Below are 15,250 nucleotides of genomic sequence, written 5' to 3' on the forward strand. Positions count from 1 at the left end.
ATGATTATGATCATCTCAGTTGGGAGACTGCCTTCAGCCACCTGCCATGCGCAGTACTGGAGGTTTTGAGACTTATTATGGAATAAAACACGTATGTAATTTTAGATAAGTATCCAGGATATGACAAAGTCACATCCAGGTGTCTGTTCAATTACACTCTTTATAAATTGTCCTGTGATTAGGCTAGGACTAAATATGTGGTTTCCTGGGCAGCACAGCTCATTGGGCTGTAAAGTCTGTTTCATGCTAGATCTCTAAATAGATCAATAAATCCCCCATCTCTGCTCAGTTGTCACTGAAAGATGATGCCTGATAGTTGAGTGAGAACAGCAGCTTGTCTCAATGCAGCTATGAAGTAATAATTAGCAGGTATTAAAATATTTGTGATAATATGACATGTTTTATGTATTTAAGCTATTCACATGGTAAATATTTCTGGCATCTGCAGATTAATTCCACTAATAAAATGTCAATTATTACTTTGCCACAATTTTTTGTCTGCCTTAAATGTACACTTTGGATGCAAGATACCATCCTGTATTCTCTACAATGTTTTAATATCCTTCTTAAACAGTAATATACTTGAGTTAAACACAACATCCCAGTTAAATTGTTCCCTTCACACCAGTCCCTTAAAGATTCAGAACAATTTCCTTCAGTAGTTTTAATAAGTTGCTTCAATGTTAAAATAAACGTTATCTTTCCACCTTACGTTCCCTGAGGGAATATGCATTTAAGAATATCAGCAGTAGCTCAGTTGGTAGCATTTGATCTTCCACATGGGGTCTAAATGATAGAGAACTCGGCCCAGAATCGAGGTTAACAATTCAAAACAGTAAACCACCAATAGAAATGTGAATTCCCAAACTCCCCCCCCCCACAACTATAATTCCAAGATCTTGTTTTGCCCTGTTGGATTTATAAGATCACATGGTACAATTTGAACGTTTGTCCCCTGTGTACTGGTTAATATTTATCCCCCAATCATATCAATAAAATTTGGAGCAATGATAGGCTGGTCTGGAAAGTTAAGTCCTACAGAATTCAAGGACAGCTACTTGGGTGAATTCAAAATTGCCAAGGTAGGAAGCAGATGGTGGCTGAAGGTTGTTTTACCAAACGGAGGCCAGTGACTAGTGATGTGCCACAGGGGCTGGTGTTGGGACCCTCGTGGTTTGATATTTATAGTACACTCAGACCCTGCATAACACTACCCCACATTGCACTGTTTCGTGACAAAAAAATCATTCTAAACAACACTTAAAACTCCTCAACAGCGGCTGCCATTACAGTAAACATTCAATCAGCCAATGAGAGCACTATGCATATGCTCTGAGCCACACACAGCCAATCACGTATTAGTTTACGCTCTGCCTTCCCCCGTGTGTGTGTGTGTGTGTGTAAACGTTTTTGCTCCCTTGCCAATTTATTTAACTTTTTTTCCCCACCCATAATGTCTGGAAAACAGCCTGCAACTTCCAGTGAGAGTAGTACATCTAAGACATCCAGGAAAAGCAGTAGCATGGATGTGAAACTGCAAGTGATACAGTGTTTCGAAGCTAGTGAGCGTCAGATTGATTTTGGTCCCTCTTTGAAATTTGCAATGTTCATCGATAATGACCCTGACTGGGAGTGAAGCAATAAGAAAAAGAGGGGTAGGTGTTCGCCACATGATTTCCTGCTACCAAGAACTGCTTCATGAAAGGAAACTTAAGAAAAGGCAGTCAAATCTTGACGCCTACTCGAAGAAGAAGCCAAAGTTAGAGGAAGACCCACAGCCCAGTCCCTCCAACACCCCGTTTCCATCTGCTACTGCTGTGATGTGTTGCTGCACCACTGATGTACAGGTTAGGCCTATTTGTGTGTCTGTTGCTCCTTGAATTATTGTGTATGCATGAAATAATATCATATATCTCAGGTTTGATTGTTTTCAAATCATGCACACATGTCCATTTATGTAATGTTATAATGACCCCGCATAGCACTGATTTACATAGTGCTCCACCTATGAGGAATATATCCTCAGCATTAAGCAGAGTCTGAGTGTACTGTGCAAAACTCTCAGGCACATATACAGGGTGCCTAAGACTTTCGCACAGTACACCATATTATGTCTTTCCGGTTACTAAGTAACACTTACGACTGAGCTAATACACAGTTAAGTACCCTTATTTGTTCCCCAGCAACCTTCCTATCTTAACCAATATACAGTACTGTGCAAAAAGTCTTAGGCACCCTAAGACTTTTCCACAGCACTGTATATAAATTATTTGGATGCGAATGCACTAGGCTTGATCAGTACGTTTGCTGATTGCACAAAATTGGGTGTTGCTGTTGACACTGAGGAAGGAGAATTTGATCAGTTAAGACAAGTGGGTCAAGGAGCAGCAAATGGATTTCAATAGAGATAAGTGCGAGATGATCTATTTTGGAAAGTCAAACCAGTGTAGGACGTAACTATGAATGCTAGGGCACTAGGGAATGTAACGGAACAGAGGGACTTAGGAAGATCTCAATGGAGTACCTGGTAAGGCTCTGAAAACCTGTGCCGACCAACTGGTGGGAGTATTCAAGGACATTTTCAACCTCTCACTGCTATGGGCGTAAGTTCCCACTTGCTTCAAAAGGGCAACAATTAGACCAGTGCCCAAGAAGAATAATGTGAGCTGCCTTAATAACTATTGCCTGGTAGCACTCACACCTACAGTGATGAAATGCTTTGAGAGGTTGATCATGACTAGACTGGACTCCTGCCTCAGCAAGGACCTGGACCCATTGCAATTTGCCTATCACCACAATAGGTCAACGGCAGATGCATTCTCCATAGCTCTTCACATGGCCTTAGACCACCTGGACAATACAAACACCTATGTCAGGATGCTGTTCATCAACTATAATACCATTTACCATCATTCCCACAATCCTGATTGAGAAGTTTTAAAACCTGGGCCTCTGTACCTCCCTCTGCAATTGGATCCTCGACTTCCTAACCGGAAGACCACAATCTGTGCAGATTGGTGATAACATCTCCTCCTCGCTGATGATCAACACTGGTGCACCTCGGGGGGGGTGTGTGCTTAGCCCACTACTCCACTCTCTCTCTATCTCTCTATACCCAAGACTGTGTGGCTAGACATAGCTCAAATACCATCTATTAATTTGCTGATGATACAGCTATTTTTGATAGAATCTCAGATGGAGATGAGATTGCATATAGGAGCGATATATGCCAACTAGTGGAGTGGTGCCACAGCAACAACCTTGCACTCAACATCAGTAAGATGAAAGAGCTGATTGTGGACTTCAAGAAGGGTAAAACCAAGGATCAAGAGTGAGCAGTTTCAAGGTCCTGGGTGTCAAGATCTCTGAGGACCTAACCTGGTCCCAACATATTGATGCAGTTATAAAGAAGGCAAGACAGCGACTATACGTCATTAGGAGTTTGAAGAGATATGGTATGTCAACAAATACACTCAAAAACTTCTATAGATGTACTGTGGAGAGCATTCTGACAGGCTGCATCACTGTCTGCTATGGGGGTGGGGGGGGGTGGGGGGCTACTGCTCAGGACCGAAAGAAGCTGCAGAGGGTTGTAAATTTAGTTGGCTCCATCTTGGGTACTAGCCTACAAAGTACCCAGGACATCTTCAAGGAGCGGTGGTGTTCGGGTCAAAATAACACCGAGCTGCAATGCCCGTCCATGCCATGGCTCAGACTTGCTTGTTTTTTATAGGGATGGTTTTAGGAACCATGCAGGGAGCTAAGTCAGGTAGGGTTTAGGACAGGAATGAGGGAGAATGAAGGATCAGGAGCAGGAGCTTCTGTTCAGAGTCCAGATTGGATTGCTACGCAGTTGAAGGTCAGTGATATTGGAGGTCAGGTCAACAGGTGATCCCCAGGTCAGTGAACCCTGAGTCAGATTCTGTAAGGGCAGGATTCATGAGGGTCAGTGAACTACAAGCCACCAGGATTGGTCCAGAAGTTGAAGTCCAAAGCGCTGCATGGTCAAATGACAGCAATCCCTTAGGGTCAACCCTATGACTGGCAAGTTCAAGGTTGAGGCCCAAAGGTAAAACTCGTGATCGGTGAGTCCTGGGGCCAGTATCCAGAGGTCAACAAACTCCAGAGGACAAAGCCAAAGATCAAAGTCCAGAACTGAGTCTGGACGTACAGTGGTGCTAGAAAGTTTGTGAACCCGGTAGAATTTTCTCTACTTCTGCATAAATATGACCTAAAATGTGATCAGATCTTCATATAAGTCATAAAACTAGATAAAGAAAACCTAATTAAATAAATTACAGAAGAAACATTATACTTGTTCATTTAGTTATTGAAAAAAATTATCTAATATTACATGTATTTGTTGGAAAAAGTGAACCTCTGGGGTAATGCCTTCTACAAAAGCTATTTGGAGTCAGATGTTCCAATCAATAAAATGAGGTGTAAAGCTCTCTGGCTTATATCCCTGCTGACTTTCTTAAAAAAAAGGAACATTAACTATCCTCCAATATTCTACTACCTCACTTATGACTAACAAAGATGTAAAAATCTGTCTCGATCCCAGTAATTTCCTACTTTGCTTCCCATAGAGTCTTGGAATACATCTCATTTGGCCCTCAAGATTTACCCACCCCTTTGCTTTCAAAGATATCTGACATTTCCGCGTTCTTAAGACTGACATGCTCGAGAATATCAATGTACCCCTCTGTAAACGCAGTATCTTTCATGCCTTCCATTCGTGAACACAGATGAGAGAAGTCTTCATTTAGAACTGTTTGTTATTGGGGGCTTATAAAATAGTCCTAATAGAATGATTGCTCCCTTCTTGTTTCTGACTTCCACCGACACTGACTCAGTACACACCTCTCTCAGGATGTCCTCCCTTTCTACAGCTGTGAAACTACATTTCACTCCCCTACCTCTTTTACCCCCCTCCCTGTCCCTTTTGAAACATCTAAACCCCAAATATCCAACAGCCATTCCTGCTCAACACATTCCTTCCCTACATAGCCCTTCTATAGTTCTTGCAGGTATAGTCATCAGATACTGGAGGTCACCCTGACATCCCACATCATGCAAGAGAAGCACACCATTGCCCTGGGTTCCATTCTCATTGATCTATCTGTTCAATAATAACGAAACAAAGAAACTTACGAGGTGTTGAGCAAGGTTCCCCATGTTCATTTAGAAAGTCAAGAGGTATAAGATCCAGGCAAACTTGGCTGCATGGATTTTGAATCGGCTTGCCCACAGTAGGTAGAGAGTGGTAACAGATAGAGCATATTCTGCCTGAAGGTCAGCTATTAGTGGTATTTATTCTGTGGGGATCTATTCTTGGACCCCTGCCATTTGTGATTTTTATAAATGTCTTTGATGAGAAAGTGTTGGGGGGGGGGTTAGTAAATTTACAAATGACATGAAGATTGATGGTGTTGTGGATGACGTAGAAGATTGCTGAAGGTTACAATGGGACATTGACAGGATGCAGAGCAGAGCTGAGAAGAGGCAGACGGAGTTCAATCCACAGAACTGTAAAGTGGTACACTTTGGAAGGTGAAACTTGATGGCAGAGTACAAAGTTAATGGCAAGCTTCTTAGCAGTGTGGATGAACAAAGGGATCTTGGGGGTCCTAGTCCATATATTCTTCAAAGTTGCAACACAAGTTAATGGCGTGGTTAAGATGGTACATGGTGTGTTGGCCTTCATTAATAGGCATCCGTTAGTCTTGTGAGACCATGGATTTGCGCCTTGGACGGTTCTCAGGGCGCAGACCTGGGAAAGGTTGTATGGAAAACCGGTAGTTGCCCATGCTGCAAGTCTCCCCTCTCCATGCCACCGATGTTGTCCAAGGGAAGGGCAACATCGCAACAACGACCCGTACAGTTTGGCACCAGTGTCGTCGCAGAGCAATCTGTGGCTAAGTGCCTTCAGATCACTAGACGAACGCCTTAACCACTTGGCCAGGCGTCAACACTGCAAGGGATAATGGCCTTCATTGTGCAAGGGATTAAGTTCAAGAGCTGCAAGGTAATGTTGCAGCTCTATAAAACTCTGATTAGATCACACTTGGGATTGTGCTCTGTTCTGGTCGCTTCAATATAGGAAAGATGTGGAAGATTTAGACAGCACAGAGGAGAATTACCATGATGCTGTGTGGATGGGTTCTATGAGGAAAAGCTGAACAAGCTTTGACTTTTCTCTTTGGTGCAAAGGAAGATGAAAGGGGACTTGATTGAAGTCAAGTATGTAAGATTATAAGAGGCACAAATATGAGGGGTGATTAATAAGTTCGTGGCCTAAGGTAGAAGGAGTAAATTTTAGAAAACCTAGCACATTTATTTTTCAACATAGTCCGTTCCTACATTTCCACACTTAGTCCAGCAGTTGTGGAGCATACGGATCTTGGACCTCCAGAAAGAGTCCACAGCAAAGGTAATTGATAAATTCGTGGCCTAAGGTAGAAGGAGATGAGTTATACAGCTCTCGCTACATGCACATGCAGTTCAACTCTTTGAGTGATTATGCAGAAAGTGTTAAGTTAATAACTCATCAGGGGTGATCGTTAAGTTTGCGGCCTAAGGTAGAAGGAGATGAGTTATTAACTCCAAACTGTCAGCATAATCAGTCAAAGAGTTGACCTGCATGTGCATGTAATGAGAGCTGTATAACTCAACTCCTTCTACCTTAGGCCACAAATTTATCAATCACTCCTCCTGCGGACACTTTCTGGAGGTCCAAGATCCGTATGCTCCACGACCGCAAGTGTGGAAATGTAAGAAGGGACTATGTTGAAAAATAAATGTGCTAGGTTTTCTAAAATTGACTCCTTCTACCTTAGGCCACGAAGTTATCAATCACCCCTCGTAGAGAGAACAGCCAGCACCCTTTTCCCCAGGGTGGCAATTGCAATATATGAGAGGACATACTTTTAAGGAGACTGGAGGAAAGTATAGGGTGAATGTCAAAGGTAGATTGCTTCATTACACGGAGAGTGATAAATGCATGCAACGCATTGCTGGGGTGGTGGTAAAGGCATTTAAGAGACTTAGACAGGCACACTGATGAAAAATAATGGAAGGTTAAGTTGAACAAAAGGGTTGGTTGATCTTGAGCAGGTTAAAGATTGGAACAACATCATGGGCTGAAGGGCCTGTACTGTTCCATGTTATATGTTCTAGAACCTTGCCCACATCCCCTAGGTCTACATATAGATTACCCCTTTGGTTTCTACTCTTTACTCTTGCTACCTCGCTGTAACTAGAACTTCATTCAAAAATCAATTCACTTAGGGGACAATCGGACATCACATTAAGATAGACTTCTCCTCTGTAAATTGGGATTAATGCAAAATTCTCCACTAATACACAGAGAAATGGATTTTCATTTAAATGGAAATAATTGTCTTGCTTCTATCAACATGAAACACCTATACAACCTATTACAGTAACAGTAATGAAGTGAATTGCCTAGACAGCATTATACTTTTTTGATCAAGTATTTAATTTGTAAAGTTTCCATTATTTCCTTGCTTAGAATGTGCAAGACCTTGTTAAATCCTATTTGTATGTCTTTTTTTTTACCCCATTCTGTCCCTTCCCAACCCCTCTCCCTTCCTTTCCAACTTCTCAGATCATCAGAAACATCTTTATGCTCTTGTGTAATTATCAAGTTGACTAACCAGTATTCCACTCACTCTAAATATAGTCTACTAAAATCCATCTGCTAAAATGGTTGTGATCCTCATGAATGTTGCCAAATGTTCTTACAAGGTTCATACAACTTAATTTCAGTGGCAAGTTTCTATTTATTTCACTATTCAAATTAGCCAAAGACTCTGAAAGCTGATTTTTTACTTTGAGTTTTCCACAGTTAAGTTTTAATTAGTGAGTTAATTTGTCATTTATTTCATGAGCTTTAAAAGTACTTAAAATATAGATTACAGAATAAAACCCCTTCAAATGCAATGATAGTATCAACTAAAACTATATTTTTAGTTAATATTTTACAATACAGACGTCATTCTGATCTTTAAATTTCCTCACTTCATCATTTGAATATCAAGGGAGTACTTAATTACACTTTTGAAATTCTGCTTAACAGGGATAGAACATCAGATAACAACATCATCTTACAGAGCTCCATTGCTGGATACACTGCTCTGTGCAGGTGATCTTTGGATCAATTCTTATGTTGACAGCTGGAATTGTAAAAATTCTTGTGGTCTCAACATATTCTATGCTTGACCCACTGGTTGACACTTCATAGAGCTTTCTTATCATGGTGGGAGGTACAATAATTGGTGCTGCTGCCTCATAGATGCAAAAACCTGATCCTGACCATTGGTGGTCTTTGTGAAGTTTACGTGTTTTCTCCGGATCCTCCAGTTTTCTCCCACATCCGTGAGACATTCTGAGTGGTAGGTGGATGGCAGGATAATTGGTTTTGGATTTGGGTTGGGTGAGGCTGAGAGGAGTAGGTGAAAGTTGATGGAAATGCAAAAGGGAAAAATGGGCTTGCTGTAGATGAGCACAATATTCACTGCAGATGTGATGGGCAGAAGATCCCATTTCTTTTCTGTAGGACTCCATGACTCTAACACAAACTTAGAAAACAGTTGGCTATACTATATTGCTAGTGAGCGCTGTAACGTATATTACTATGAACTTTTAGGGGGAATGATGTAAACACCATTATAGAAGATAACTTACAAAAATTATAGAAAATCAGAGAATTACTAGAATTTTCAAAAGGTAAATTAATAACTTATTCCAATGGTAAATTGCAATAAAGTAAATTCATCTGACAGAATTCAATGCAAATATTACCAAAAATAATCATCAACCATAAACTACCACATTTTCTGGAGATTTTCACAAAACAACTCAAATGTTTATCATATGCTTCAATACAGATGCTAAAATATGTTACCTGTAATGCACTGAAGTTGCCCATCCTCTCTTCTTATAGTAAATGTCTCACCTGGGTTGACTTGAACCAAAATAACCTGTAATTATAAATATTAACTTACTTACATAGAATTTTATGGCAAACAAAATGTTTTACCTTTAACTTTCAACAACGACTTTCATTTATTTCTAGGAATACATTTACTAGTTCCAAAATGCAGGCGTCCCACAATTTAGAGAAGTAGGAAGATAGTATTAGTCATGATTGAAGGGTACAGTACATATTAAAGAGACATCCAAAGTTGAGCTGAGATTTAGTGAAGAATATCCACAATATGGAGGAAAATGACTGAAAGATAACCAATTACAGTACCAGGAGAGTGGAAGAATGAAAGGTACAGACCAGTAAAGAGAACTCAAAATAAAAATGGAAGATGTGAAAGGAAGCATATTCATGAAGGAACTTCAAGATATTTAAGAGCACCTTCAAACTAAAGGTCTAGAAATTGTGAATTTGGGGTAGAGGGGCACTCAAGCCAAGCAAAACTATACAAAGACTTTTCACCCCTTGTTCTGGCTGAGTTGATTTAAGATATCATGTCTTGAGATTTACATGATTTCAAAGACAATTGTAAAAAGATGAAAAATTTATTTAAGTGGATGGTGGAAAGGAAGGGTAGAGGGTGAGATTTATTTAAGAAAGGATAGAATCACAAGGCCTCAAATTCTTTGCATTAATCGAAACTATTCAACTAATGGAGGAATCATCTGACACCATAATTGTAACCCATGCATTATTTCAAAATCTGTAGTACAAATAAAATCTTTCAAATTAAGTCAGATTGTGTAATTCTCTCTTTGACACTGCACATTTTTCCAATTGTTTTGGAAAACAACAGCAGATAAGAATAACATCAACTGAAATATTACAGAAGGAAATCGTTTCATTTCCTGCTGTATGCGTTTTGAGAAACTAAAGGATAGCCTATGAGCAACAGAAAGTTTTCCTTATACAGGTTTCCCCTGCCATCCAAAGGTAGAGTGTTCCTATGAAACGGTTCGTAAGCCGAAATGTCGTAACGCGAAGAAGCAATTACCGTTTATTTATATGGGAAAATTTTGTGAGCGTTCGTAGACCCAAAAATAACCTACCAAATCATGACAAATAACACCTAAAACCTAACATAACAGTAACATATAGTAAAAGCAGGAATAATATGGTAAATACACAGCCTACATAAAGTAGAAATACTTCTCTACAACGATTGCCTGCACAGATCTCCGTAGCGAAAACCTCACGCAAGCGCTGTTGGCATAAACGCACTCTCCAGTAACCTTTAAGCTATGAGACTGCCAAATCTACCAAATAACATGTAAAAATACACAGCCTATATAATGTAGAAATAATGCATGTACAGTGTAGTATCACCTACCGGAATTGGGAAAACAGCGCTGAGCACACTGATGGTGTGTTAGACTGAGTTGTCGCAGGTTGGGTGGTGCAGTGGCCCCCACCCTCCAGGCCGCCGACCCGATACATTGCCGCAAAGAACGCAGCAGTAGCCGGGAGGCACACAGCACATCTTTAAGAAAAAAGCCGAAATAAACATGCTAATTAATTAGGTGCCGCCGACACGTAATTGTCGGCCCAGATCAGAGGCGATGCAATCAGAAATCGGCACTGATCTGGGTGAACAATTACGTGTTGGCGGCACCTAATTAATTAGCATGTTTATTTCCGTCTTTTTCTTAAAGATGTGCCGTGTGCCTCCCGGCTACCGTTGCATTCTCCGCTAATCGGTACAGTATCTGTCCGGGGCTCAGGGGTTGGGGTGGTGGGACACGGGGGTGTCATCTCTTCGTCAATCAGGGCAGGCAGCTCATCTTCTCCTATGACTGCCCACCTCGATGTCGAAGATCGAGGTTCGTCGTCTGCTGTGGCTGATGTGGAAGGCTTGCTTGACTGCTGAGCCTCGCGCATTTTTCTATCATACAGTTCTTTGTAAGGACTCAAACCATCCTGCAAATATCCCCTAAACCTACGTACCCTTTCAAAATTAAAGTTGTACTTTATCACTGCAGCGAAAATCTCACGCAGTTGCTTCACATTCATTCGCTACTGCATTCGGTTTCGATTGTTATCCTTTCCTCTTCCAATTGCATCAGCTCTTCATCTATCAGTTCTTGGTCATGGGATGCCAAAACCTCTTCAACATCATCTTCGTCAGCTTCCACAAGCCAAACTCACTTTGTCCTTGCTTCGTTCACCACGATCGAAACGCTTAATTATGTCTAGTTTTACATTAAGTGTAACACCCTTACTCTTTCAGGCTTTTCCGACACCTTAGAACTCATCTTGCTAACAGCTGCTCAATGCAATGTGTTTAAGCAAAGCAGTTCCGAATCCAGGGCAGAGCAGCTGCTCGGGGTGCATGCTGCCTTTTATCGCGCGCTGCCTTTCTTCGTAACAGTGAAAACACCTTCTGAAAGCGAAAACAGGGTACTATTGTAGATCTTTTGTAACAGTGAGGTTTCGTAAAGCGAACGCTCGAGAAGTGGGGGACACCTGTATTGTTAAATGAGGTAAAATGACCTTACAACAAATACATTAAAACTCTAGATGTGTTTCAGACATCTGGAATTAATGACTATCTAGATTAAATTTGTTCAGTATCATCTTTGGGATTCAGATTGTGGCTTAACTAAGTAGTAAACCTCATCAAGGAATCCATTGGTGACATCACTACTTGCTAGGCATTCAAGCATTGTGTATATTACACAGTAGAATCTCAAAGAACCTTGAAGATTGTACTCTTGATTACTTGGCATACAGATAATAATTTACAAGATAAAGCATAACATTTTATTTGCATAACAACAAGCATAGACAATGGTGCTGTACAGGCCCCTGTGTCTAGACTAGTCTTTTAATCCTATGAGTCCTACATAGCAGCTCTTGATCCATTCTGCTGTGAGTGTATTCCTTTCCAACATTTATCCAATATCTTTTGAATGATATGATCTGCATCTGTTCATGTTTTCAATAATATATTCCAAATCATAACCTGATCTATATAAAAGATCTTCATGTTTCAATAACTAATCTATACCTTCTGATCAACATCCTACATTACTGGATCAATGGCTTTTTAATTTATCAAAACCACTGCTCATCATTCAAGATTTCTCCTTTGCTCTCAGCAAAACAAACTTCTCCACAAAATTGACCCTCCTCACTGCTACCACGTGATTACATCTATTATGCAGCTTTTCCAAACAGCTGTGCCCAGAAACGAACACACTCCAGCCAAAGATTTACCCGTATTTCATAAAAGTTTAATTTCTTTGCACTTGTATTCTATATCTACATGTAAGATGTTTATAGCAAGAAAGGTCAGAGAAATTGTGTCTCTTAGAAAATGCATTGACCTCTTACATATCTTTAAAATCATGAAGGGATTTTGAAAGAGCAGTTTCAGATAATATGCTTCCATTTATGAAGAAGAGCATAGCTTTAAGCATTTGTTATAGGGTTGTCACCAATATATCAATAACAAATTCATTAAAAAATAACTTTGCCCATAAATTGGTGAGAAAATCAAATTTGCCACCTTTGGAGTGGTTAAAATGCATTTAAATGGAGATCGTAAAGCCAAGTGAGAAAGAAGGCATAGAGGGTTAGAATTAGATGTCAAAAGGTGAGAATACACAACTGATGCATATTTGTTAGTTTAGAAAGTTGAAGTCAAATAGTGTTCTTCCATTTTCTCCCCTTTTTCCAGCCAATGAAGTTACAAGACCATAGGAAGATGACTGATATTATAATTCAAGGGAATGATTTAAATTAACAAAGAGCTTATATTTTGAACATAGACAAATACAGGCCCTTCAACCACTGACCTTTTAATGTACTCCAAGATCAATTTAACACTTCCTTCCCACACAGCCCTCCATTTTTCTTTCATCCATGTGCCTATCTAAGAGTCTCATAAATGTCCCTAATGTTTCTGCCTCTGCCACCGCCCCGACAAAGCATTCGAAGCACATGCCACTCTTCGTGTACATTGACATTGCCCCTATACTTTCCTCCAACCATCTTAAAATTATGCCACCTTGTATAGCCAGCCATTTCCATCCTGGGAGAAAGGCACTAACCGTCACTTTGTCTATGCCTGTTTTCATCATACGCGCCTCTATCGAGTTTCCTTTTCTCCTCCTTGGCCCTAAAGAACTTGCTCAACCTTTAAGACATGCTCCCTAATCCAGGCAGCATTCAGATAAATCTCCTCTACACCCTCTCTAAAGATTCCTCATCCTCCCTATAATGATGTGACCAAAACTGAACACAATACTCCAAGTGTGGTCTATCCAGAGTTTTATAGAGCTGCAACATTACCTCACACCTCCTGAAGTTAATCCCCAAGTAATGAAGGCCAACACACTAAATGCCTTCTTATATACTCTGTCAACATGTGCGGCAACTTTGAGGGATCTCTGGATGTGGACCCCAAGTTCCTGCTTTTCCTCCACACCATTAACACTTATTCTATATTCAAATTCCTAAGGGTATTATTTCACACTTTTCTGCATTGGTCTCCATCTGCCACCTCTCAGCCCAGCTCTGCATCCTGTCGATGTCCCTTCTACACTATCCACCACTCCACCAGTCTTCATGTCATTTGCAAACTTACTAACCCACCCCTCCACTTCCTCATACGAGTCATTTATGAAAATCACAAAGAGTAGGGGTCCCAAAACAGCTGCGGAACACCACTGCCACTAATCTCCAGGCAGAATAAACTGTATCTACTACCAAAACTAAATTTGCTACAACTATAATTAACAGTAATCTAACAAATTAAAAACAAATAAAACTATTGAAGCTTAGGAGACAACGGTGATTCCTTTGCTTGCATCTTTGAAAATAGCTCTATTTCTATCATTAATATCTCTATTTTTCCCTTTCAGGGTTCTTTTGAAGAACCTGACCTGAGAGTTACATGCTGACTTCGGTTCTTTGCAGGAATGGAACCTGTTCTCGAGGTCTCACGACTGGCCATTATTCGATATACCAAGGACACAGCCTAGAAGATGAGTGCGCCTTTGGAGCTTCAGGATTTCGCGGCTCTGGAGGTGGGCAGGCTCAAGGTCAGTGCCTCTGCCGGAAATTGGTGTGCTGTGGGAGACGGAAGATCGAAAGCAGCAAGCTAGCTGCTAGCTATGTACCCAGAGACCCGAGTTCTTTGGGCACAGAGCTCGGAAAAAGTGATGCAACAGACTTTTAACACTGTAAATTAATGAGTTGCTTGTTATGTCTCCCCTCTCACTGTGAAACGGAGACACCTCTTTTTCCCTTATAGGGAGTAGAGTGAACCTGTGGTATGTCGAATTACCAAGTGAACGAGTAGTCTTTGGGGTACTGCAAGTCTGTGTTTTTATTGATGCTTTGCTGCACACTTGAGTGCTTGGTGGGGGACGCCGATGCTTTTTTTGCTGGTGGGGATCATTGCTTTGCTGCTGCTTACATGTGGGAGGGGGGGAGCTGGGAGGGGGATTTGGGGTTCTAACATTTAACTGTCATTCATTCCTTGGGGCACCCCTCTGCTTTCGTGGATGGTTGTGAAGAAAAAGAATTTTAGGATGTATATTGTATACATTTCTCTGACATTGTACCTTTGAAGCCTTTGAAATGGCAGGGGAATTATGTATTGCAACTAAGCATTGCTATAAAAGGCACTTCATCTGAATGTATGCTGGTTTTATAACAGGTAAATGAACGAATAATACAAATACAGATAATTCTGAATCAGTTTCAGTGGATTAAGAAACACTATTGAAGCTGGAAGAAATTACTAAATGTAGATATCAGTGGGGTGGAAAGTTACAGCATGCAGAACCCATATTTATTCTGATTGGGAGAAGGGTGTGGGAGCATTGAGGTGTGGGAAATAGAGGAGATGCAGTTATGAAGCCCTGTGAAATATGGAAGGGAAAACACCTCAAAAACACCAGGAATTGAAAGTCTTATCTTTAAAAGAGTCACAATACAGACAGAAACTGGATGAATACAGTCCTTATAAAAAAAACATGAAGAGCTCTAGTATAATAAGATCTGATCAGTAATTTCAGAGTATGAGATCTTCTAGCAGGAAAGTGATCAAAGTATAATAGGCTATTCTACTTTTTGAGAATGACACATACAAGGCAGAAAACAGAAGTTTATAATTTAAAAAGCTGAATGAGTTATTTGAGAAGCCAGCTGGTTCAAATAAATTAAGAAATATTATAATAAGTTAGCCAGTAGATAAAAAATAGTAAACAAAAGAAAATACACAATTCTCAA

At 40.4% G+C, this 15,250-nt stretch overlaps 1 protein-coding gene across 3 annotated transcripts in view; it reads right to left on the reverse strand.

The window, feature by feature from the left end:
- The window catches only part of fndc3a (fibronectin type III domain containing 3A), a 235,403-nt gene that overhangs the window by 137,655 nt on the left and 82,498 nt on the right, over nucleotides 1–15,250 (reverse strand). For all 3 annotated transcript variants that reach the window (XR_010018366.1, XM_063051121.1, XM_063051120.1), the window contains exon 3: nucleotides 8,930–9,005. Coding sequence is in view for 2 of the 3 variants with exons in the window: in XM_063051121.1 (XP_062907191.1) it covers nucleotides 8,930–9,005 (76 nt within the window). In the remaining variant the exon portion in view is untranslated. The remainder of the gene's footprint in view (nucleotides 1–8,929; nucleotides 9,006–15,250) is intronic.

This window comes from Mobula hypostoma, chromosome 6 (assembly GCF_963921235.1).
Source record: "Mobula hypostoma chromosome 6, sMobHyp1.1, whole genome shotgun sequence".
Taxonomy (NCBI): domain Eukaryota; kingdom Metazoa; phylum Chordata; class Chondrichthyes; order Myliobatiformes; family Myliobatidae; genus Mobula; species Mobula hypostoma.